This window comes from Micropterus dolomieu, linkage group LG05 (genome assembly GCF_021292245.1).
Source record: "Micropterus dolomieu isolate WLL.071019.BEF.003 ecotype Adirondacks linkage group LG05, ASM2129224v1, whole genome shotgun sequence".
NCBI classification, from domain to species: domain Eukaryota; kingdom Metazoa; phylum Chordata; class Actinopteri; order Centrarchiformes; family Centrarchidae; genus Micropterus; species Micropterus dolomieu.
Genome location: NC_060154.1, coordinates 24,956,665 through 24,980,594, shown reverse-complemented (window position 1 = coordinate 24,980,594; position 23,930 = coordinate 24,956,665). Strand labels below are relative to the sequence as shown.

Below are 23,930 nucleotides of genomic sequence, written 5' to 3'. Positions count from 1 at the left end.
CTACCCCACCAGAGCACTGCGCTCCCAGAATGCAGGGTTACTTGTGGTTCCTAGAGTCTCCAAAAGTAGACTAGGAGCCAGAGCGTTCAGCTATCAAGCTCCTCTCCTGTGGAACCAGGTTCCAGTTTGGGTTCAGGAGGCAGACACCATCTCCACATTTAAGAGTAGGCTTAAGACTTTCCTCTTTGATAAAGCTTATAGTTAGGGCTGGCTCAGGTAGTCCTGAACCATCCCTTAGTTATGCAGCTATAGGCCTAGACTGCCGGGGGATTTCCCATGATGCACTGAGCTCCTCTCTCCTCTACTTTCTCTCCCTCTGTATGCAACCTTATCCCATTATTGCATGTTACTAACACAACTTCTCCCCTTTCTGGTAGTCTTGTGCTTTCTCGTCCCTCTCCTCTCTCCTCCTATCACTTCCTGCAGGTTTTCTGGCTCTGGAGCTGTGGACTCTGGATCTGTGGCTGCGGGTCACCTGCTGCCCCCGTGTTCCTGCTCGACACCCTCTGCTGCAACGACTATTGTTACTAGTCTTATTGTTATTATTGATATTATAATCATTAACATTACGATGGTTACCATTAACACTACTATAAATATCTGTACCATTTTTCATTTAGTCTATAGCAACATTACCTTCACTGTCTGTACCTCTGTGTGTATATTGTGTAGGCTGCCTCCCTCCCCACTCTCTCTCCTTACATCCCTCTCTTTTTCTCTCTCTCTCTCTTTTTCTCTCTCTTTCTCTCTCTCTCTCTTTCTCTCTCTCTCTCTCTCTCTCTCTCTCACCCCAACCGGTCGAGGCAGATGGCCGCCCACCCTGAGCCATGGTTCTGCTCGAGGTTTCTGCCTCTTAAAAGTTTTTCCTTGCCTCTGTCGCCTAGTGCTTGCTCTTGGTGGGAACTGTTGGGCTTCTGTAAATATCATCACAGAGTACGTTCTAGACCTGCTCTTTTATGAAAAGCGCTGTGAGATAACTGTTGTTGTGATTTGGCGCTATATAAATAAAATTGAATTGAATTGAATCAATACGAAATCAGCCTTGTCTGAGCTCCTCCTCAGTCCTTACGCAGTTTATCTTGTTGCAATAAGAGAAAAAGTTAATAAGACAGCATTGACTGTCACTGTAGCTGTTTTGATAAATGCATTTAGTCATTTCTTGAAGCCCAAAGTGATGTAACCACTCTATTGTACAAAGTGCACAGACAATCAACTAGTTGTAACAGTGGAGCGGAGTGCACACAGAGTTTAGTATTAATGTTCTAATTCACCTGGTGCTCAGGGTGGGAATTCAAAGCACGAATCTCCAAGAAGTTGAACGTGGTTTCTACCTGTTGTCACAGATACAGTCGACAAAGTACAGATTTCAGCAGACATTGTGAAAGAAAAAGCTTCATAATGTAGAGTAACACAGAATGTTAAGAAGTACCTTAGCGGGAATCTTTGGCGTCAGGAAATAGAGACGCCATGTTGTGAGGACCTACAAAAGAAAAAAAAAAGAGAGTAAAGCAAATTGAGTCAAGTTCTGTAAAGTTCACTGCACAGTCACACTCTCCATGGGGAGAAAACAGTCCCAGGAGTTTCCATGGTAATGATCAGTGGGAAATGAGGAGTCCTTTCTATATTCATGTATTGATCCAGCTAAAAGCCCTCTGTGTCAGAGGCATATTGTCTAACATTAATAGATTAACATAGTGCGTTACAGGCTGAGAAATGACAGCATGTTGCAACATTTTAATCACATTCTTGCTAATTCATTAGCATTACATTACGTCTGCTGTGGGCAAACATGAAAGTGGTTTATATATTTCATTTGAGACACACAGCGTGGCTTTGGGCTCAACAGGCAATAATTTATGGTCAGCATTTCCGCAGATTGTTAATATCAGAAGTTAAAGGAAATAACTGCCCATTTCCAGTAGTATATTATGCTTTTCTCCGGCATGGGTCTGTTCCAGAGACACAAATGGCAGGCATGCTGGGTCAGGATGCTAAAATAGCATTTTTGCTATGCTACCTCCACTAATTTGCTGTCTGCCGTCAAAAGTGCGTGGGATAATTTTTAGTGCAATGCAAAGTAATGAGAGTTTGGACGTGACTGGCAATTTGAAGGCAAACCGAGAGCTTATTTGTGCATCTCCATCCGAACGAGCACACACAGCATTTCTGCGCCTGCAACCACTTATTCTCAGCATGGACACATTTGTGTCATGCAGCTGTTGGATAAATCTGATTGTGCCCCTGATTCTCGTTCATGAGCAGCAATTCCTTTTTGTTGTTGGCAAACACACCCTAAGAAAGTCAGTGTCTCTCTCGATCAAGGCAAACAAAGAGTGGTGATTCTTTGGCATTTGGCTGCTCTCCACCAGCCCCTGAGTACTGCCCTCTGCTCTTTTTCTTCTCCTCTTCTGCTCCATCGCTCCCAATCATTTACTCCATTCTCTCTGATGGCCCCGCTAAAACACTCCCTCAGGACAACGCCCCCCTCCCGTCCTCAGCATGTGTCTGTCCCCGATGAAAAGCAGTAATTAAATTACAGCTCTCCCACTCCACTATTGAGTTTTTTGGAGAGAGCTTGACACAGGCCTGTCAGAACCACACACTGACAGCCTCTTACACCCACTCAGCAAGGGAGGTGTCTGAAATGTAGCCATTAAAAACGTGCATGTGAGATACAGAGGGAAAGAAAGAGAGAGAGAGAGAGAGAGAGAGTTGAAGGAGTTGATTAAAAAGACCAGATTGTATCACATTATTATCACGGTGATGAGTCTGGGTTACGGGGGGTAGTTAAGAGAGAGAGTGCGGGTAAACAGGAGTAAATCTGATGCAGCAGGAGCAAGAGAGACTTATCCAAGTGTTTCACATCAAAGACAGACCACGCACACCTCATGCTTATTGTGGCGTGTAATTATGCAGGAGAGCTGCTACAGGACAGACATTCTAATCTCCTCTTGTTTGACACTTTGGGTGAGGCCTCTGTAAGAAATTAAATTCACATGACATGCAGTGACAGAGCAAAACCACCGATCAGGACCTTAAAGACGCTTCGACTCATCTCTGTGAAATGCGGACACAAAACCTTAACGCATTTAAGCTCTGCTTGCCCTAAAACGCTGACCCAGTGTGTTTGATCAGACTCCAATCTATTTTCCCGTCTTCTATGCGCACCCAGCAGGGGCGAGCACTCTCGCTTTCCAGTTCAGCTTTTAAGAGGAAGCAGTAAATGAGACATGGATTGGAAAGAGATTATTGGAAAGATGTTTCTGGCAGATAGACATATCAAAGGGTCTGAATATCAAAGGCTGTACATGCAGAAACGATCCTAAGCGCCACAAGATGAATCTTTAAAGCATCCATTGAGTGGAAGAGCTACTCTTCCAGGGCGAAGCTTGCTCAGCTGGGGATGAAAGCCCATTGGCTCATCGGGGGGATTGCAGGAGGGGCAACGGGAGTCACAAGTCTTTTAAACAGTGTAAAAACTACACTGACTTCACTGCAGTCGGACTGGGAATTGTATAAGATCTTATATATCTTATAAGACATGTGGTTTAGCTGCCCCACTCAATCAATAAAACCAGCTCTGCGCTGTGTATGTATATGTTTCCCGGGTGGATGAGCTCCAGCATGCAGTGTGCTTTCATGCACATAGACAACTCCATTCTGCAAATACAGGGTCTCCCAGGGTCCAGTCTAAGTTCTGGTCCATAGTGTAAAAGTTGATTGCCCCAGATTTTTATCCAGATAGCTGGCTGGGCCTCACTCACTCTAATAGAGATTTCATATCACTGCCCTATATTCTCTGATGAAAGCACCCCCAGAATCAAAGGCTGTGAGCGGCTCGGCCCCCTACTGTCACAGTGGGGTTCGCAGACACAGAGGACTCCACAGCCGTTTCCAGAGATCCTGTCTGTCCAGTATTCATCCTGCCAAGCTGGCAACAGCAGCCGCAGAAGAGGGCCAGCAGTTATAATAAGTCACCGCGGATGTTGGACGTTCACTCTCACGGTTAAATCATGGAGAGCCTCTACCTGTGCTGTCACAGATTCATTAACACTGCAGCGAAAGTTAACATCAAAGATACTGTACATACATGATGCATGCGTCGGACTACTTATGTTGCAGGCTTAAGGTGTTCTTCTACATCCGCAACCCCGTGTTTCTGTAGCACAGAGGCCATTAAAAGCAGCCAAACCTTCAGTGAACAGACTGAAAGCAGCAACTTACCAGTAGTCTGTCCTCAGTTTTGCCATTTTTGGTGTCAAGCTTTATGCCATGAACAAACTTGATCGATGATTTATCAATAATCTTCCTGATGCTTTCTGTGGACGAAAACCACAACAGACATATGTTAGAAAAATAGGCACAAACAGGGCACTCATTCTCTCTGTTTCAGTCTTTTAAAGGACCGAATCAGCATTTTTGCATGTTTAATAGCATTCAATTAAAAGAGCATTTTACCAAGCACGCATCTATTTGTTTGTGTCTTCCTAGATTCCAGATAGACACGGGTTATAGTCATTTCGTTACAGTGTCAAAAATCAATTTCCAGGGACGGACAACTTCAGGCAGGGAATTTATCACAGTGAAAATTATGTCCATATTTATTTTTGTCAAAGTCACATGATTAACGTTGCACGGGCAGTGAGTCTAGACTAATTTGAAAAATCTGCACAGAATTACCATACAATAACATTAGTTTAACAAAAATATAAAGGGATGTGCTTTTACTGTAGATTACCCATCTCCTGTTTCTGCATGTTGATTTTTGTATCATATCAGAATTGCCTGCCTATACAGCAAAAACACATTAAAAAATCACTTTGGACTGTTGGTACTAATAAGTGCACATATTTCACAGTAAATGGTCTAAACAGGGGCACCCCAGTGTTCCAGGGGTTAAGGTACTCAACATTAACTGCATCTTTGTGCATGTCATTCTCCATTTCCATGACGGCTAATTTCCTTTCAGCTTACTACAGTCAAGTCTCTAATAAAAGTATAAAAATGACTTCCAAAAATATCCAAACACAAATCAAATAAGTCCAAATCAAACTGCACTAAACCAGCTTGACCTTTGGGCAGACAGGCCTGTATTCATGTATTCATCTAATAACTGAGGGATCCGCTGGGCTTGTCAGTTGAACAGACCTGTCATGGCATTTCAGATGATAAAATAATCCAATGAACTCAAGAGTCTGTATGTATCCTGAGGATTATAAACAAGTTACAAACCTCTTAAATGCAAAATGATACAATCTGCATGTCACACTGAAGCAAAACGACAGACAGGGTTTTATGTTGTGCTTCAAAACACAACGGCATTTAGAGGGGAGTTGCCCGGATTAATCACGGATCGACTCGGAAACTTAACAGTAATTTTCTTCTGGATTGCTCAATGAGTTTGGCACAATGCTATCACCAAGCTATTCTGTTGCGCGGCATCGTCAAAATGGTTCACAATAATCTTCAGTGTCATTTTCTTCCTCACAAGAGCAACAAGACACATGCGAGCATCGCTGCCCATGATTCACCGAGAACTGTTCCTGTCAAACAGCATCACTGTCAGTGCTGTGACCCCTGACATGTATACAGCACATAACCTGCCTGCTGCGCCAGATAAAGTGTCTTACTCACAAGGTGGGAGCACCAGGCACCGACACACTATCACAGAAACATACAGTCGCTGGCAGGAATTACATGATTCAGCCTCTCCATTACGGTGGCTGCACAGCAGACTGACGACTTTATGAGCAAATCGATAGTAAAGCTGGAATGGTGGGATCTGGCAGTGGAGTTGCAGTCACACCGGAAGGTAAAAGAGTAAAGAAGGTGCACGTACGTCTCTGTGAGGCAAAGTTCAGAGTGGTGGAATATAGTTAAGTATATTTATTCAAGTACTACACTTGTACTTCACTTGTATATTTCTATTTTGTGGTACTTGAAGAGATATATTGTACTTTTTACACCCCTACATTTGTCTGTCAGCAATACTTTGTAGAAGATTTTACATACAAAACTTTCAATCAGTTAATAAAATAGCTCAGTGCTGAATTGTAGAATAAAAGTATATGAAGTAGTTAAATAACCTCTACAACGATAAAATGCTGCTAATATATTGCATCTGTGTTAATAACATTGTCACACTTATCCTGTGCTTTTTTTGACACTTCAGGCAGCCAACTTTTACTTACATATGATATGTGAATCCTTCTTCCACTATTGTTCAAATGTACATGGCAGCAGTATCCGAGTGTTGGTATGTTAACAAAGATTGGGCTTCCTTTCCAAGCCCTGAAACATACATAAATGCCAATTTCCAAAAAATAAATTGGTGGCAGTTTGCTGACGACCAGAGAACACAGGATATATAGTTGTGAGAGCCAGAGATGGAAACACTGAACAATAGTGTGAGCCCATCCAGAGATGAGATCAGGACTGAAGTCTCATTCAGGTGACCTTGTGCAGGCCTGCAGGCCACTGGGGCCACCGCTCCTCCTGTCAGTCAGTGCAGGCAGGGCAGGAGCAGCAGGTGACTGAAGGAAGAGGCAGGGATTCCACTGGATTAATCAGCACAGTGCGCCTAATAGAGCCATTAAGAGTAATTAACACAGCAGCAGGTTCCCGGATACCCTGAGCATGTGTGGAGTGGAGTGTGTTTGTGTGTGCGTGTGTGTGTGTGTGCGTGCGTTGCGCTCGTGCACGATATTAAATTCAAGGCTGTGCTGTGACTTTGACATGTGTAGCCTATGCTGTTGCTGTTAGAGGAAAAAAAGGGGAATAAATATTTGTGCATTCTGTCGCGGAGCCTGGTTTGTCTAGCTCGTGCATTTTTGTTGGCAAGACATGGTGAACATCTGCCTTTATCAGTCCCCCTCTCTTCACTTTCGCACGCACGCGCGCAATCACTATATAGCTCTCTAGCTGGTTAGGCTGCAGAAAAACAAAGATAAAATACTCAAGGGTTCAGGTTTAGAGAGGGGAGAAAAAAAAACATACTCTGATTAAGGTGTGTTGGTAAAAACGTACAGGGAACAAAACGCTCAGATCAGACCCACGAGTAGGCTACACACCATTATTTCCACAACGCCCCTTTTCCTCCCTGGCCTAAGGCTGGGGTTTTTATTACCTGATCATGCCCGAGGGGCAGATTTAAAGCAAGGTCTATGTCCCTGCACTGTAAATAATTAATCTGCACGTTAACTAAATCACATGCACAGAGAAAGGAAAAAGCCGCCCCGGAAAGCTTCCGGAAAAAATGTAAAGGTGTATCTCATGCTCATCACCCAATGCGTCTGTTCGGTCGCAGTCTCCGCCAGACGCGCGGAGGAAAAGCATCCCGCGTATGAACGCGGACACGCCGGGGGTGACCGCGGTTACAGCCCGCAACAAGAAGACACACACAGAGCAAAATAAACAAGCGGCAGCCTTTACCCACCTGTGATATCCTTGCTCACACTTACGAAACCAGAGGCAGTGATCTCTTTAGAAGCCATGTCTGTTCCTCTTTCCGATCGCCACCCCTCCTCCTCCCCCTCCTCCTCTCCTCCCCACTGGCCTCTCCTCCCTTCTCTCTCTCTCAGAAATGGACAGAAAGGATGGTCTCTCTCCCAGGCATTCCAGCAGAGCATCCGACTGCCCGACGCGCTTCCTGGAAGAAACCCTGTGAATGCTCGGAGGCTGGATGTGGAGGGAGGGAGTGGCAGAGAGGTGGAGGGAGGGGTGATGAGGAGCAGAGGGCGGGGATCACTCTGGGATAATGAGGCAGTTGTAGGTACCCGCAAAAGCACAGCCCACATGCTAGTTAGACATTGATACAGGTTTGACTGTAAAAAGTTTGAGGTGGGCAAAAACCCAAATTAGACTTTAGCTATTTTACTAGCCTATATTGTACAGGATTATACCACATAAGAGAGCTTTAATGCCTTTCTTACAGAAATTCTGGGCCTTGTATTGTCCTACAAGTAAATTCAGCCGAGTCTACAGCCATATCGCCCTGTCAGGCTGCATGTGCTAACTGCTAATGTTAGCACACTAAAATGCCCATAATCGGGGCGGATTGGCCATCTGGCAATTCTGGCATATGCCAGAGGGGCTGGACCATTTGTTTTTGGGTGTGCCATTCAGATTGACAGTAATATCAGTGTTTCCCACACATAGACTTTACTTGGGCGGGCCCTCAGGTAGCCTACATTAAGGGCAACCCAAGTATATTTGGCAACCCATTTAAGCATTTTGCAGAGAAAAACTGAGAGAAATGCTAGGCTATCTATTACGTTATAAGATTCAGACGGTGGATATTTTACGAGCACAGACCAGGTAAAGCAACAGCGAACACACCGGTTTAGACGGAACTGGGTACAACGTTGTTTTCGGTTACGATAGGCTATCTCGTTAACACGCCTCTTCCGCGCAGCTGCGGCTGAGTATGGAATTGTGGGTGGAAATTGCGAGTCACTTTATAATACAGCCCAGTGCTGATGGAGAAAGTCCACAGGGCCGACAAATACAGGGAGACAGGGAAAAAAGGTAGGGCAAGCCGCTGTGTTTGCAGCAGAGCTGTAGGCCTATGTGCGGGCTTGTGTGGGAATATTAACTGAAGGCAGACAGCAGATTCAGGTAGGGTAGTGAGTAAACACTAAAATAAAGGTGAAGAATGCTGTTGAATGTCATTAACTCTGCAGTTGAGAATGACAGTAACAGCAGACAAACAGACAGAGAGCAGACTCTACAACATACTCAGATGGACAGCCATTGTTTTAAATGTATGTGTAAATTTTTTATAAACGTGTGCTCTTAAAAAAACTATTAAGCATTGTGTGCCAGTCACATACATGAAAGCATAATTTGTTAAATATGTTTTGAAAAATAGATTGCAAGAAGAAATGTTAAATTATAAATAAAAATGATTTGAGAAAGCTTTAGTTGCAATTTAAATATGGGGGCAAAATTCCCCTAGATGGTGTAGTTGCAACAGTTCTGATCCTCCGTTTTTTTGCCGCATTAGCATGCTAACATCTGCTAATAAGCACTAAACACAAAGTACAGATGAGGCTGACAATCACATGTCTTCAGTTGATTCAAAATCAGCTGCCAGAGTTCGAACAAGGAGCAAAAGAAGAGAACACATTACACCCAATCTTAAAGGTTCAGTGTGTAATATCTCTGATGATCCATTGACAGAAATGCAGTATGAGATCAATAACTATGTTTTCAGTTGTGTGTAAAGACCTTACATAATAAACCATTATTTTTTTTATTACCTTAGTATGAGCCATTTATATCTATATAACAGTGGGCACCCCCTTCCATGGACTTCGGCACCTTGCATCGCCATGTTTCTACAGTAGCTGAAAACGGACAAACAGATTCGTCACTACGTTCTTCTTGTTCTACTTCTGGTAGAACTCAGGCAGTGCAGACACTCATCACTATGTTGAATACGTACGTTAGAAGAAGAAGAAGAAGAAGTAGTAGTAATAATATACAGCAGGGGTCGGCAAATAAGTCTTGCATTGGAGCAATATTGTCAACCATTAGATTGGATGAGAATATAAGACATAAGACATAATATTGATAATATTAATTCAACATGTTGTTTGGTTAGCTCAGTCGCTAAGGTGCAGGACTCCTAACCCAAGGGTTGATTGTATGATCCCACCTCGGGGGAACTTTTTTTTCTCTCTTCAACAAATGGACTCTGCAATGAATGTTTCTCAGTTCACATAATGTGCTGCACTGTTTGTGTTTCAATGTTTGATCCACATCCATCAACCTACGGACGCTTTTGCATTTCCCGAGTATCTCCAGGCAGAGGACATTTAGAGGAATCGTGTTTTCTGACAGAGAGAGAGTGAATGCGTTTCCCTTGTCAATGTTTGTATAAACTTTATCTAATGTGTGGTTTATAATGGACTGTGGTACAGAAACAGTGAAAGTGTTTCACACTCTTGGCTTACATTTTCCATGTTATCTGTCAGTGGCCAAGTCACAACAACATATGGATTCACTGAACAATTTAGTAAAAATAATTTCTTAATAAATATACCTAAAGAAACCTCATTTCTTGACTGGCTACTTTCTTCTCAAAAGAGACATCTTTTATGCTGTGTCAGCCACAGTAGCTGTCCTACGCTCTGAAAAGTAAGGGGTCAGTGGTAGCCTGGACAGATGGTTGCAATTCACAACCCTCACCACTAGATGCCACTAAATCTTACACACTAAACCTTTAAATCTTGCCCTGGTTACCAGTATGATATAGGATAGATTTACACTAGTCTTACACATAGACCTACAGTCTATGTGTAAGACTAGCATATCTAGTTGATAAGCTGCACCAATATGAGCCAAGCAGAACTCTCAGATCACAAGGAGTATGTCAGTTAGTCCTGTTTAAGGTAAAGACCAAACATAGAGAAGCAGCATTTAGCTATTATGCTGCTCTTAAATTGAACCAGTAGACAGAGAACATTAGAAAAGCCCCGACTCTAGACTCTTTTTTAAAACAGGCTTAAAACATTTTGATTTGACCAGGCTTTTAGCTTAACATATTTCAATATTGTTTTTATCTGGTTTTTAATATCAATTGTCTTTTCATCATTTATTTTCTGAAATACCTATGTATTTGTTTCTTTGCATCTGTAAAGCACTTTGACAAATTGTCCATTATTTTAATCTTGTTATATCTTTGTTAATATCTTTTGTCAGTTAATTATTTTACTTTATTTTTAATTCTTTGTTTTCTCTCTGAAGTATCTTTGTATTTGCATCTTAACTTCAGAAAAGAACTTTGAATGTCCGCAGTGTATGCGCTTGCTGACAGAGACAGGTTCTAGTACTGGACAAATTGTTTTGACCTGATGATGGCGGTAAATGAAAGTCAGGGGATCACCAAATTCATTAGGGTTCATCCTCTGGGATGGTAGGTCTGTACCAAATTTCTTGGCAATCTGTTCAATAGTTGTTATATGAAATATTTTACCAACCGATAGACAATGCAATCAGTAGAGCCATGGTGTTAGTGTGGCTTTAGAAACAAAATTGACTTGGGGTTATGATTCCCCTCATTCAATTTACAACAACTTTGTCTGACTGTAACTGATAGGATTAAACTGAATAAAATGAAATGCTCCCCAAAGAGAAAATAAGCATCAGCGTCAGCAAGTACTGGAAAGACAAGTAGGATATGAAAAGAGAAAAGAAAAAATAACAAAACACAACCAACAACCTGAGTGGGAAAAAATGGATAAATAAAATTGTAAAGAGCAGAAATTCATTTCAGCATTGACAGGATGTACATCAAATCAATAATAACTTATTGAGAAAATCCAAAGCATTGTGTGAAAAACATACTTTCACAGTCGCAGCAGGTTTTGTAGGTCACATATGTGCAACACACGAAGCAGAGATTTTTACGGAGAAATTGTGATACTGCATGGTTGTCTTGTGGTTTGAGATATTTGCCTCTCTGCCTGGATTCAGCTGTGTGATGGCTCCGCCTGTTAACTGGGGAAGGAAATGTCTCCACCAAGATCACAATCTCTGTCCGTGGTTTACTTTGATAGTCAGTCGAAACTCGTCCTGAGCGATTCAATTATTCTGTCTCATGGCTTTGCAAATAAAAAGGCTGTGGAAAACAACAATGGACTTTTGAAATATGCATCATTTTAAGTGGTGGAAATCTTAAAATCATAATTATTCATCACGTTCTCTCTTTTTATAAAAGGATCACACAGGACCTGCACATCTAAATTTGGACTTTCGACAGAATGAACATCCTTATCTCCTCACTGCTGGGTGAGTGTCACAGATGCAAGCTGACTGACTGACACGCTGCTGCCTGTTTTTCAACTTGTAAACGACTGCATTCAGACTGGCCTCTACTGGGAAGACTTACAAGCATATCTTTGTGTTTTCATTAAAAAAAAATCTTCTAGTGGTGGAAAAAAACTGTATCCAAGCACTTTAGAAGGTGTTCAGCTGTCACAGCCGTGCTGACTTAGACCCAGTATGGTATGCAGGATTATACGTTTTACTGGCCTGCAGCTGGGAGTTTCAGACAGTGCTAAATTAAAATGATGTGCACTAGCCATAATCTGAATAGGGCTAATAGAAATGATTCGGATAGGGCTGCCAAATCGTCGTTGGCTATTCCATCCTTGACAGCCGTGAGTTATGTTGAAAAACTGTATGACCACAGTAGAAGTACTATGTTACACCACTGTGTGTGTGTGTGTGTGTGTGTGTGTGTGTGTGTGTGTGTGTGTGTGTGTGTGTGTGTGTGTGTGTGTGTGTGTGTGTGTGTGTGTGTGTGTGTGTGTGTGTGTGTGTGTGTGTAGCCAATGTGTTCATTCCTTCTGTTCCCATAGGGATGATAACCGTCTAAACAGTCTCATTAAGGAACAGGAAGCTCTCCTCTCTGTCACACTGTGTGGCAGTACTATGACTATGTGTGTGCTGTTCAAAAGGACGTGGCTTGGATGGTTTGTGTCTTCATAACAATGTATCAGCAGAATTGAGAGATTGTTGTTATGTCTTACAGACACATGTTTCTCGTTGTATTAAATCTGCCTGTGGAGATGAACCTTTTTGAATTTTTACTTGTTGTCTTGGTTATATAATCCAAAATCAGCAGTGGACCGTAACTGTCTATCTGGCGAGTCGTCATGTGGGAACAACCCATCTGAGCCGCTTGTGGTGTACACGTTAATACATTTTACTCCTGATTGGCAGAGCAGACTGTGGACTAAACATACTGTACTCAAAATGCCTTCGCTGCAGCAAGAACAAGCTGTGGTAGTATATGAGGACATAAGGAGATGTTTTTATGTGGAATAATTTCTTTTGTTTCAGGTGTGGCTGCATTTGTTCTCCAAGTTGCTACAGGTACATGCAAAGACAATACATTTAAAAAAACCTGCACCTGTCTCACATTCAGTGTATATATTACACAAGCATGAAAAACCACAAACCATAATGATTATAATGATTTATTCCTGCAGTGATTGGGAAGGTCGGAGTGTCTGTGTGGCCTCGGGGGTCAAACATCTACCTTGGTGAGTGTGTGTTGTTGCAGTGCACACTGGGGTCAAACTTCAGATCTGTGCGGAGATACCAATGGTTCAGGCACAATTCATACACTGCTCCGACCCCAAACCCCAGGCACGTGGTCTCCGGTGACAGCTACTCCATCACCGCCGTAACGAGGGAGGACGCGGGCAAGTATTGGTGCCAAGCTGATTGGTGGAAGGACAACACCACCCTTGTGGCAGTGCCCAGCATGCCGACAGTGCTCATTGTGTCAGGTGAGCAGTGAGGCATCAGGTTCCTACTATATACACATGAAAACAAAGAAGAGCGTTAAGGTTGTGTAGTCACTGACTTCTGATGCAACAACACATATATGCAGTTATTTTTATATTAGTTTGACGTCCGAATGTATAACAGCCACTGAACTCTTAAGGTTAATATATTCTACATCGTGGTTTATACCAATTTCAAATATATGTCGGCTAAGTAGTGAATCCTAAAATGGAAATAACACTTTTAAGTATTACAGCGACCTGAAATAAATATGTATCACAAACATCTGTTGTACAACACATACAAAATGTTTTAGACCAGTCCACCTACCTTTAACAATATACCAAACACCTGTTTCCCGCGTTGGCTGTTAAAAGCAGACGATTGGCTTTCTAGCGGGAGGGGCGGGATAACTGCCATCTTTGCCGTTACAGGCTTTCCCCATAGAGTTGTATTGAGGATGTGATTGAGTGGCGTGTCTCCTCTATAAAACGTCTCTGGCTGCTTTGACCTAAATGCTAACATACTCACAGTGACAATACTAACATGCTGATGCTAACCAGTTATAATATTTAACACATTCACCATCTTAGTTTAGCGTGTTAGCATGGTCTTGTTTTTAGCTGAGGTTGATGGCAATGTTATTAGTTTTCTAGGTATTTGGTGATAAGTCACAGAACTGGACAAATGGGCATTTTAATATTTAGATGGAAAATTGAGGGAATCACCAAAGTTATTATCCTGAGTGGAACATGAATCTCTGTACCAAATTTCATGGCAACTCATCCAATTGTTATAAATATTATAAATATTTCAGCCTGGACCAATGTAGGGGATAGACGGATTTACATTGCCATCCCTGGAGTCATGGTGCTAGCATTTGACAATGTTTAGTATAAGAACATACAGCTGAGTTCAATAAAGACAGTTAATCAATAATATAAACACATACTGTGTGATAATTGTCAGGATTTTATCGAGATATGTTGTTACATCAGTTAAGATCCCATGTGACGCATTAGTCTACAGCCAGACGTGCAGAACTGCTGGTACATTTTAGCGGTCGACCAATATGGTTTTTCAATGGCCGATACTGATGCCGATATAAAGAAAGCGGGGCAGCCAAAATACAATTTTAAATTGTCATGTTTTATAACGATTAATTACGGTTACGATTACGGTCTATCACTAGTGCATTTGCGAACTGCTACGGTATGAAACATCTGCATTTCTTGATTGTCTTCTTCTCAATTTCTCTTCTGTTCCCTCTGTCCACCTCTGTCCTCCAGAGCTGCCTCCTCCTTCTCTGACTCTGACTCCCAGCACCAGACAGATCTTCAAAGGGGAGACTTTCCTTCTGCAGTGCCCTTACTCCTCAGGTTGGAAGATGATGCAGTTTTCTCTGGACAAAAAAGACTTGTACACTTCAAATTGTCCAACACCAGGGGATGCTGTTAGCATAGACAAGTGTGAGTTCACTGTTGCCGGGAGGGAGAACCAACTGTACTGGTGTGAGGACACTAAGAGTCGCAGCAACACAGTCAACATCACAGCAAGCAGTGAGTTGTGTAACAGTGATGTTAAAGTTTAAATGTGTTGTGTGAGTGACTGTATTCAAAAGAAACAACAAGAAATAATAAAGAGTGAGAGGTTATAGTGAAGCAATATGTCTTTTAACCGTGTCTTCTGTCTTTGTCCCACAGATGGTACCATCATCTTAAAGTCTCCTGCCTTTCCTGTATTTGCAGGCAATAAAGTGGTCTTGTATTGTCAGTACAGGATTGGCAACCACAGTAATGCCACCTTCTTTAAAAACGGAAGAGAAATCATCGCTGAAACTTTTTTTTCCAGTTCAGATGGAGTAATAGAGATGACTATTGAGAATGTGACACTGGAAGATGAAGGCTTATACAAGTGTGCATCCCAGGACAGAAAGATGGAGAGCCCAGAGAGCTGGTTATCAGTGAGACCTGCCCGAGGTCGGCTGTGTGGCTTAATTACATTCGATGATAATATTTATTATTCCGCTTGGTGCAATATAAGTCAAAGAGGATCAGTGAAAGATGTCAATTGTTATGTCTTTTAGGCAACTTCACATCAACAGATGGGACAGCAGCATCCACTATGGGTAAAATGATTTTGCATTGTTAATACATTAATTTACCTATCCTATGAATCAGGCCGATGTATGCCATACTGAAAGGCTTCTTAGTGTGATTGCAGGTGTTAATGAGCAGCTACAGAGATACAGTAGGATGTGGTGTAGTAGTCATGTAGTTTCTGGTACTACTGTGTTATGGTCTTATCCTGACACATTCAAACTAATATTATTTGCTCTCTCTTATCAGGCTCCTGGAAATGGATCATTCTTTTTTGTGGAATTGTACTTCTGTTCCTCATCCTTCTAAGTGTTTGGCTAATTTGTCACTACAGGTCAGTCACTGTATCTATTAAAAAATCGTCAACCCACTTTCTACTGTAAGCATGTCATTAGAGAGATAACATCCAGGCATGAATCACAAGTCAAACAGACTGTTGAGCAAATGCTTAACTGATTACTGTATTTGTGTAAAGGTACCAGAGGTTTTGCACAAGTAGCTGTCTGGCACTTCCAATAGAGAATCTACCGGCAGTGGAGCTTCCTGCGACCAAGCAGGACGTGACAGAAGTGCAGTGGGACCTGTCCTGGATGGAGATGTCCAGTCTGTTGGATAAGCAGTTATATCCTGGCACTTAAAGGATCACTCTCACCTGAAGCATATAGAAAATAATGAATGCAGTGAAACCTATGAGACAGTTCAGCCACTTCAGATAATGCAAGTGTCTCTTACAAGTCTTTTTAAATGTAAAGTCTTGCTTGGAACATCCACACTGATTTGTAAAAATCTAATGTCTGTCGAGAAAAGTCTGTTGACTGACCATTGCTTACTTGTTATTTAACTTTGTATTATTATTTATAAATATACACCGGTGTACACTGTTGTTGGGATGCTACAAACTCATGCTGCCTTAACAAGATACTCTCAATCCTGAAAAAAAAGAAATCATGAAAATGGTTCAAGTAGCTATGACTCACCTGTCCCATTGTTTAGGAAATGTATTAAACATTTATGAAGTTCACATTTTAGACATATGGTTTTATGTATTTGATTGTACCTAACAGCCACCCTGACATTTGCCAAAATGTTTAAAATCAATTCTCAGACCTTCATTAAATTCTTCAAAGGATTGAAATTTACCTCACTGTCGTACTTCTGAAATATCAATATTTCATTAAATATAGATGTCCCTCTCTCGGGAACAGTTTGAAAGCAAATATAATGTCATCTAGTTTGTTATAGGTCTTCAAGACTCTATTGAAAAAACATCTAATTTACAGAGCCAAATAGCACTTTTTTCCCCTTTCAATTGCAAGTTCCTTCTTTTGTGTTCCCTCTAACTGCTCGTTATTTTAGTTTAGTTTAGTTTTGTTGTTTTTGTCTGGTACATATGAACAGATGATTGAACTGTTTTGTAGACAGATGCAAAACAACTATAAAGAAACACAAATAAGTACAAAGAGACCCAAAATAACTACAAAGAGACATAAAACAAATACAACAAATACAACAAAAAAGAGACAAAAAAGAACTATGAACAATGGAGGGTAATTGGGCCAATTTTGGGTCCGATTTGCCCCTCCCAACAACAGCAACAACGACTCTCGAGCCGAGGCTGGTCGGAAGCAATTATCATCCAAAATAATTCTGTAGTGTGAGGGGTTTACAGACATCGACTTTAGGTCACCAACTGGATTGGAGGCACCCTGATTTTGGGTCGTTACAACCGTAAAACTTTGATTAACAGCACGGCTTTTATTTGCTAACTGACTTGACCCTGCGTATATTTGGGACAGGCGTCCATATGGGACAAGCCTGTAATTCCTCTTGCACAAGACTGAAATAGGCTATGATGAAACAGTTAATTTATTTAAACAGATTATTACTCATATAAAAATTACCCAATATCATCAAATACATGTCATTAAATTGATCTAGCTCCAACAAACATTTTGAAGGCCGCAACATAGCGAAAACAAACAGGGTGCAGGATGAGAGAAGTGTGGTGTGTATTGATCAAACGTTTAAAATTAATATTTGTTTTAATGATCTAAGCAGCTCAGGAGCAGCTAATGCGGGCGAACCGGCGGGGTTTAAGAGGTTTTATAGATCCAAAGAACTTACTTAAAAACCAGACCAGGCGTTTAATGGAGACCTGTGTTTATATGCTAAAATGTGTTCCTATACCAGGCCAGTAAAGGAGGTAGGTGGCTCTTTGGGACTCAGCTATTAATTTAAGTTTTACAATATTTACAAATTGAAATGGAGGTACATCCGATCAGAAACAGCCAATGAGAGCAAGCTGACCAGGAAGCGTCACCAACCAGTTTACTTGTTCTATAAAAATGTATAAACCATGCTAATTCCCTCTTTTCAGCCACAAGTTCATCAGTTAATGCAGTTTTATTTTCTGTTTTTGTTTTTCTGTGCAAAACATAGCCCACACAAATGCAACTAGCTGATGAGGACAGTCTGCCTCCATGTTTGTTGATGTCTGAAGTCACATTTGATCACGTGAGTTTTTGTCAGATCCCAAGTCCCCAGAACCAGCAGAAACCGTTTAGTATAAATGGCAAGTATGTGGTCCTGCGTCTTAACTGAATCTGCTGGTATGGGCGTTCTTAAGATTCAAATATTAAAAATCTGGTAATTCTGTCGTCTGTAATATCCCACATTTTTAATATTGGTTAAGATTTGAAAATCCTTTAGTGTGCATCGGGCATAGGTTTGTAGCGGCCGAGTCGTTTTGTATCTGGGGGTCTTGCTCCTATGACATGTTGGGGGGTCCATTGTCTCATAATCAGTCCAGGGTCACTCACTGGTCTCTGCGGTGCTGATCTTGCAATATACTGTATGACGAAGTCAGAGCCTAGACATCAAAAATCAACTCATATATATATTCTGCATGCAGATAATAGTTTATTCAACTTGAGTTGGCTGCCTGAATGACAGGTTTATAATTTTACAATCCACTGGACGCTAATGTAGGCTCTGGATTTAAATGATGCCATTTCTTAACAAACCATTATGTATCTGTCAGGATAATTACAACGGCATGATGCGCTGCATGACTCATCTTTGAATATACTATATTTTTGTAATTTAAACGAAGCACATTATTGTGAAATAAATACATATGCATACCACAGGCGGTATATCTTTGGTTTTGATTTAATTCATCACAGTTTGTTGCCTTGAAGGGTGAAAAGGAACCTGATTAGAGTGGATGTTTTCACTTTCATTTTAATAATGGTAAGCAGCAAATGGGAGATAAAAACAAATGTACTCATTTCTGATAATGTTCTCAATCCCGTCTCTGTCAGTGATCATATTTCTTTATGTATGAGGACTTCACTGGAAGCACTCTTATAATGAGTAGTATAAGTCAGTGTGCAGACACAAGTATGGGCAACAAAGAACAATCACAGGATCATCCAGTGCCATCTAAATTATGCATGCACACAGCCAAAATCATGTTGGAAAATGTGTTAACACATTTAAGGAGAATTTTTGGTCTCAGTTGCCAATTATATACTCTGGCACAGAGTGGTGACAGGGATTAAAATTAATACAGCAGTCCGTCAGCATAACAAGACAAGCTGAATGAGAAGCTGCTGCCCTTTGCAAAAACCTAACTAAAGTCACACAGTCAGAGTTCAATCTTATAAAAAATGAACTCACTATGTTAAAGATATTGCTTAAGGTGGCTTCATCCATGTAAAAGAAAAGGTAAGGCAGGTCTAGCTTAGAGTCATTTGCCTCTGTAACCGTCCTCGTCCTTGTCCTTGTTAGAGTGATGACAGTTAGACTGATTAGGGAGAGACAGTGCCAGTGGAGTACGTAGAGACGGTGCAACTGGTGCAATGCACCGGGGCCCAGCTGATTACAAGGGCCCACGAGGGACAGCGGCAATTGCCACATGGATCGTGATCAGATGCTGTCATCCATTCATTTATGCTGGCATGAATGCAGGCATAATGAGTTGCTGTGCGTTTCTTGATTGCTATTTGTTCTGTGGTTATTTATGTACTGTGTCAGCTACTTTGTGTGGCAGACTGTGTGTCACGGTTGGCTGAGTGCAGAGGCAGGTTAGGACCCAAACGCAAGACACAAAAGCAGGATGCAATGCAGGTGGTTTATTTAAACCAACAAAAACTAAACAGGCTCTCACTGGTACATGGCAAAGTCCAAACAACAGTAAATCCAAACTGAGGTAAGCAAAGGCAGGGTCATCCAGAAACACAGGGACAGGGCAGAACACTCAACATAAGACAACAACAAGGACTAGACAAAACTGATGGCTTATATACACACACAGACAAACAAGCAAGGAGTGTAGCACAGGTGAAACACATCAGGTAATCAAACAGGAAGGACTAGACAAGCTAGACAAGGACACATGAGTACTGAATACTACAAAGTAAAACAGGAAGTGAAACACAACTAAGGCAGATCTACCAAAGTAAAACACAAAACATGGAAAGACTGCAAAATCAGGGCATGGACTGAGACCGGACCAAACAGGAGACAGGACTACACTGAAACATGGAAACCTAGGATAGGGACTTGAGCAGGTAAAAAACATGCAGATAAACATAAGAACTAACTTTGCTACAAAACCCTAAACATGACAAGATCAATACAGAACCCAAAACCATGAAACCAGATACAGAGTAAACTCGGACATGTGAAGGAAAAAACAAGGCTACACAGAAATAGAAACAGACTTAAACAGGATCACATGAACACAAAACCACATTCCTACCACTGTGGGTCCTTCTCAAGTCTCTTATTTGTCGTTTCCTTGCTTGAACCCGAAGTTGTTCCGCTCCGCTATCTTGCAGAGCGTCCCAAAGCTCTTATTTGCGCTGGGAGGATCGAGTATTGAGGATCAAGGATCGAGGATCGAGGAGCGATCTCTGAGGAGCTATGACCGAGGATACATCAGTGCATCCTTCGCGGAAGTCTTTCACTGGCAGACACAACCCGTTATTGGGTAGCCATTATATTGATTGGACGCTGCAGCTGTCCAGACTGATCTGATGCATCACGACAGATAACAATAAACTGAAGTGTGTCATTCCAAAGTCTTAGGCAGTATTTGACTGAGTTCATTGCAGGTCTGAACAACAGCCATGTGACTTGCAAATAAACTGTCGGCTATGCAGTAGCCTAGTGTTAAAGGATATCAGAAGAGGACATAAACGGAAAGCCTAAAAGTTTGATTTGAGTTACACCATTTCATTTCCCTGAAACATTTAGCCTAATACATCACAAGACACCATGATCATATTCTGGGTTAGGCCTATTCAATAACGAATTCACAATCAAAATTAATAAATATAAATGCAGATTATAAGCATTGTGCCAGTAGAAACAATCCTGTGCCTCTAAGCAGGACATACAGTAGCCTATAATTAGCCTATTCATTTTCAGGTGTTTGTTAAACAGCTACAGAGAGAATCATGCTGCTGTGCACTGTGAGACTTTATTAATACCAACACTGTGCACATGTGTGCAGACACAAATTCTATCAAAAGTCTCTACAGCTGTTAGAGCCGACTGAAGCGTCACATAAAACGACATCCGTTTCTGGATCAGCTGTCAGAGGAAAGGACATCTCATGTCTCTTAAAACATCTTTCCTCATTCTTTCTCTCCTGGCTTGGTGTCCTTGCATCTCTCCATGCATCCCCGGTGGGCGGGACTAAGACGCAAGTGAGGGAACGTGGATGCAATTAAGAGCAGCACCCCGTAAGATTTGCATTTGGCACTTTTGCTGCTGTCTGTGTTGCTGATCCAAGGCTGCAGGTTTGCAATTGTGTGTAGTTGATATGTGTCTGTACGCCCATTTGTACACGAATGTGCGTGTCATGGCAGTAGCTCAGGCGTCAGGCTAGCAGATCGGTGTTCTCTGGGAATCTTGAGAGGTTGAATCTTACAAGAATGTTTACAAGAACCTACTGGCTCCACTGGCTGAGTCTCATTAAACCATGCTATGTAAGCCTTCATCAGTCTCTGAAACTTCTTCATCACGCCTGAAACTGGCTCACAATTTTTCTTTAACAACTTAAGGAATGGTGTGTAGTGATGGCATAACCTCGGCTGCAATGGTTACTTCGACTGTGCATGTTTTCGGCTCTACACTCAGACATAGTCCAAAAATAGACTTCCCAACAAAAATAAGACAGAGGTTTAACTTTAGTTTACTAATTGTAATTGTTTACATGTTCAAACAAGGTCTCACCTCTCATACAATGTGAGAATAACCAGTGAAGTTTGCTTTGTTGTCTCACTGCATCTGGTCTGTAAAATACACCTGAAGACCGCTTTTCTTAAAATATTTGGTGATAGTAACTCGCCTATGAAAAGAGAAGACTCTGTTAATCAAGCGGTAATGTTGAAGATGTTATACACATTTGAATTTAAATTTTTCTAAATGCATTCTTCATTACATTATTTAGATTATGTATTGATCTATTGCTCAATGCAACATTCAGATCTGTTTGGAGGTCGCTTGTTCTAGCCACAGGAAGCAACATGTAAAAATAATTTCTTTCCTCTTGGCCATTACTAATATATTAACCTGTTGGGGACAGGCACCTTTTTCCAGGAAAAAAGCCTACAATAACATATCCAAAATGAATCAGGAATAACTCAACCATCTGCATGCATCAAGATGCATAATTCTGGTCTCCTTTGAAAGGTCAGAAACTAAGGAATATAAATTTATTTTACCATTACAGACTACATGGAAATATGATATTTTCATCCTCGCCTGGTAAAACAAGCTATATATTAATGCAATAAACCTTCAAAACCATCATAAGGAAGCTTATAATGCAACTGAATATCTTCTAATACACCTAGAATGCAATTGTAACTGTAAATCTGATGAAAATAAACTAAAATACAACAGTTATCATGCAATATTTTCAAAATATACAAGGCGAATGTCTATATTTTGGCAATATTTACTGTTCCTGGCTTATGTTCCTTTCACCAAAAGCACACCCATGCTTTACAGGCCTGTAGATTGAGAACGGAACATCCACCCACAGCCCGGCTGCCCCCGGTACCGGGTACCAGTAATAAGTCAATTAAGGTAAAAAAAAATTGTCAGTCTTGGTTACAGGAAAACAACACAAAACAGAATCTAACCTTCAAACCGATGCCAAATAAAACCAGTTTGACCAGATTCTTGTTTTTGCTGGTAAAGCAACACATTTAACTCAGGTTTATCAACACAAGCACCTTCCTTAAAGTAACTCCCGCCAAACAGTTTTGTGTAAATACTGAGTGCTATGCAGTCCAATACAAATGTCTTGCAAAAGTGAATCTTTTGTGAAATTTAGCATTATTAATTGTTGTTGACGCAGTTATAAACTCTTTTCATTATAATTTAGGCCAATATAATACCACCACAAAGTGCATCCTCTAAACATAGAACTGAATCACCCTAAAAAAGAAAGAAGCCACAAAAAAAGAACCTCTTAAGACCCAAGCATTTGGTTATTTTGTTGCACTGCACTACATGACACAAGTCTTTCTTATCAGAAATCAGCAAATGACAACGGGAGGTGATGAGTCATTCTCAGCTGATTTCGTTGATCTTTTCTGCTTGTAGTCTTTTTTCATTTTGCCTCAAAATGATTTGTTTTGGTTCAGGGTCATTCTAAAAATGTTCCACTTGTTTGGTTTTGTCTCCCCTCGCTCCTTTTCTTCTGACTCTGTCTCGAATGAAAGGTATTAATAAAAGCAAAAATAAAAATAACTTTAACCACAAAATCCCTTGAGGAACAACACAAGCACAAGTTTAACACAGCATTCCTCTTCGATCAGTCATCTAAAGCAGCAGAGACACCTGGTGTTTCTACGCCAGACAGATTATAACAAAACGCATAATTATTAAGACAAGGAAGCTGTTTCACAAAGTTAGTGAAAACATGACATTTTGGTCATTCTCTAGTTCACATTTCGTCCAAAAAGTGACCAAGACTGTCAAGTTTTTACCAGCCTTAAGCTCAGCCTTAAGTGAGACATACAGACGTGCCCAAATTTGTTGGTACCCCTCCACAAAAAACGAAGAATGCACAATTTTCACTGAAATAACTTGAAACTGACAAAAGTAATTGGCATCCACCATTGTTTATTCCACATTTAATAGAAATCAGACTTTTCTTTTGATTGTTTATTCAACATAATATTGTAAATAATAAAACAAATGAAAATGGCATGGACAAAAATGATGGGACCGCTAACCTAATATTTTGTTGCACAACCTTTAGAGGCAATCACTGCAATCAAACGTTTTCTGTAGCTCTCAATGACACCTCTGCACCTGTTAACAGGTAGTTTGGCCCACTCTTCCTGAGCAAACTGCTCCAGCTGTCTCAGGTTTGATGGGTGCCTTCTCCAGACTGCAAGTTTCAGCTCTTTCCATAGATGTTCGATAGGATTCAGATCAGGACTCATAGAAGGCCACTTCAGAATAGTCCAACGTTTTGTTCTTATCCATTCTTGGGTGCTTTTA

At 41.1% G+C, this 23,930-nt stretch overlaps 2 protein-coding genes and 1 long non-coding RNA gene across 4 annotated transcripts in view; 1 reads left to right on the top strand and 2 right to left on the bottom strand.

The window, feature by feature from the left end:
- LOC123971548 (capping protein, Arp2/3 and myosin-I linker protein 3-like) overlaps nt 1-7,493 on the bottom strand; it is a 29,021-nt gene extending 21,528 nt beyond the window's left edge. For both annotated transcript variants that reach the window (XM_046050432.1, XM_046050433.1), the window contains exons 1-4: nt 7,436-7,493; nt 4,225-4,319; nt 1,430-1,480; nt 1,272-1,331 (exon numbers count right to left, since the gene is read on the bottom strand). In XM_046050432.1, the coding sequence (XP_045906388.1) occupies nt 1,272-1,331; nt 1,430-1,480; nt 4,225-4,319; nt 7,436-7,493 (264 nt within the window). The remainder of the gene's footprint in view (nt 1-1,271; nt 1,332-1,429; nt 1,481-4,224; nt 4,320-7,435) is intronic.
- A 5,480-nt stretch (nt 7,494-12,973) lies between these two features.
- On the bottom strand, nt 12,974-16,132 carry LOC123971551. Its single transcript, XR_006825223.1, has 2 exons — nt 15,878-16,132; nt 12,974-14,701 (listed from the first exon to the last, which is right to left on the bottom strand). It is a non-coding gene; the product is annotated as an uncharacterized LOC123971551 (long non-coding RNA).
- On the top strand, nt 14,669-16,533 carry LOC123971550. Its single transcript, XM_046050435.1, has 5 exons — nt 14,669-14,858; nt 15,003-15,278; nt 15,386-15,427; nt 15,648-15,732; nt 15,874-16,533. Exons 1-5 carry the CDS (start codon nt 14,687-14,689, stop codon nt 16,034-16,036), a joined length of 738 nt encoding a protein of 245 aa, XP_045906391.1. The 5' UTR covers nt 14,669-14,686; the 3' UTR covers nt 16,037-16,533.
- The last annotated feature ends 7,397 nt before the right edge of the window (nt 16,534-23,930 follow it).

Coding starts and splice junctions, on each gene's coding strand:
- LOC123971550 (XM_046050435.1), top strand. CDS start 14,687: ATGATGCAGTTTTCTCTGGACAAAAAAGACTTGTACACTTCAAATTGT. Junction 15,428..15,647: donor GACAGCAGCATCCACTATGG/GTAAAATGATTT, acceptor CTCTCTTATCAG/GCTCCTGGAAATGGATCATT. Junction 15,733..15,873: donor TGGCTAATTTGTCACTACAG/GTCAGTCACTGT, acceptor ATTTGTGTAAAG/GTACCAGAGGTTTTGCACAA.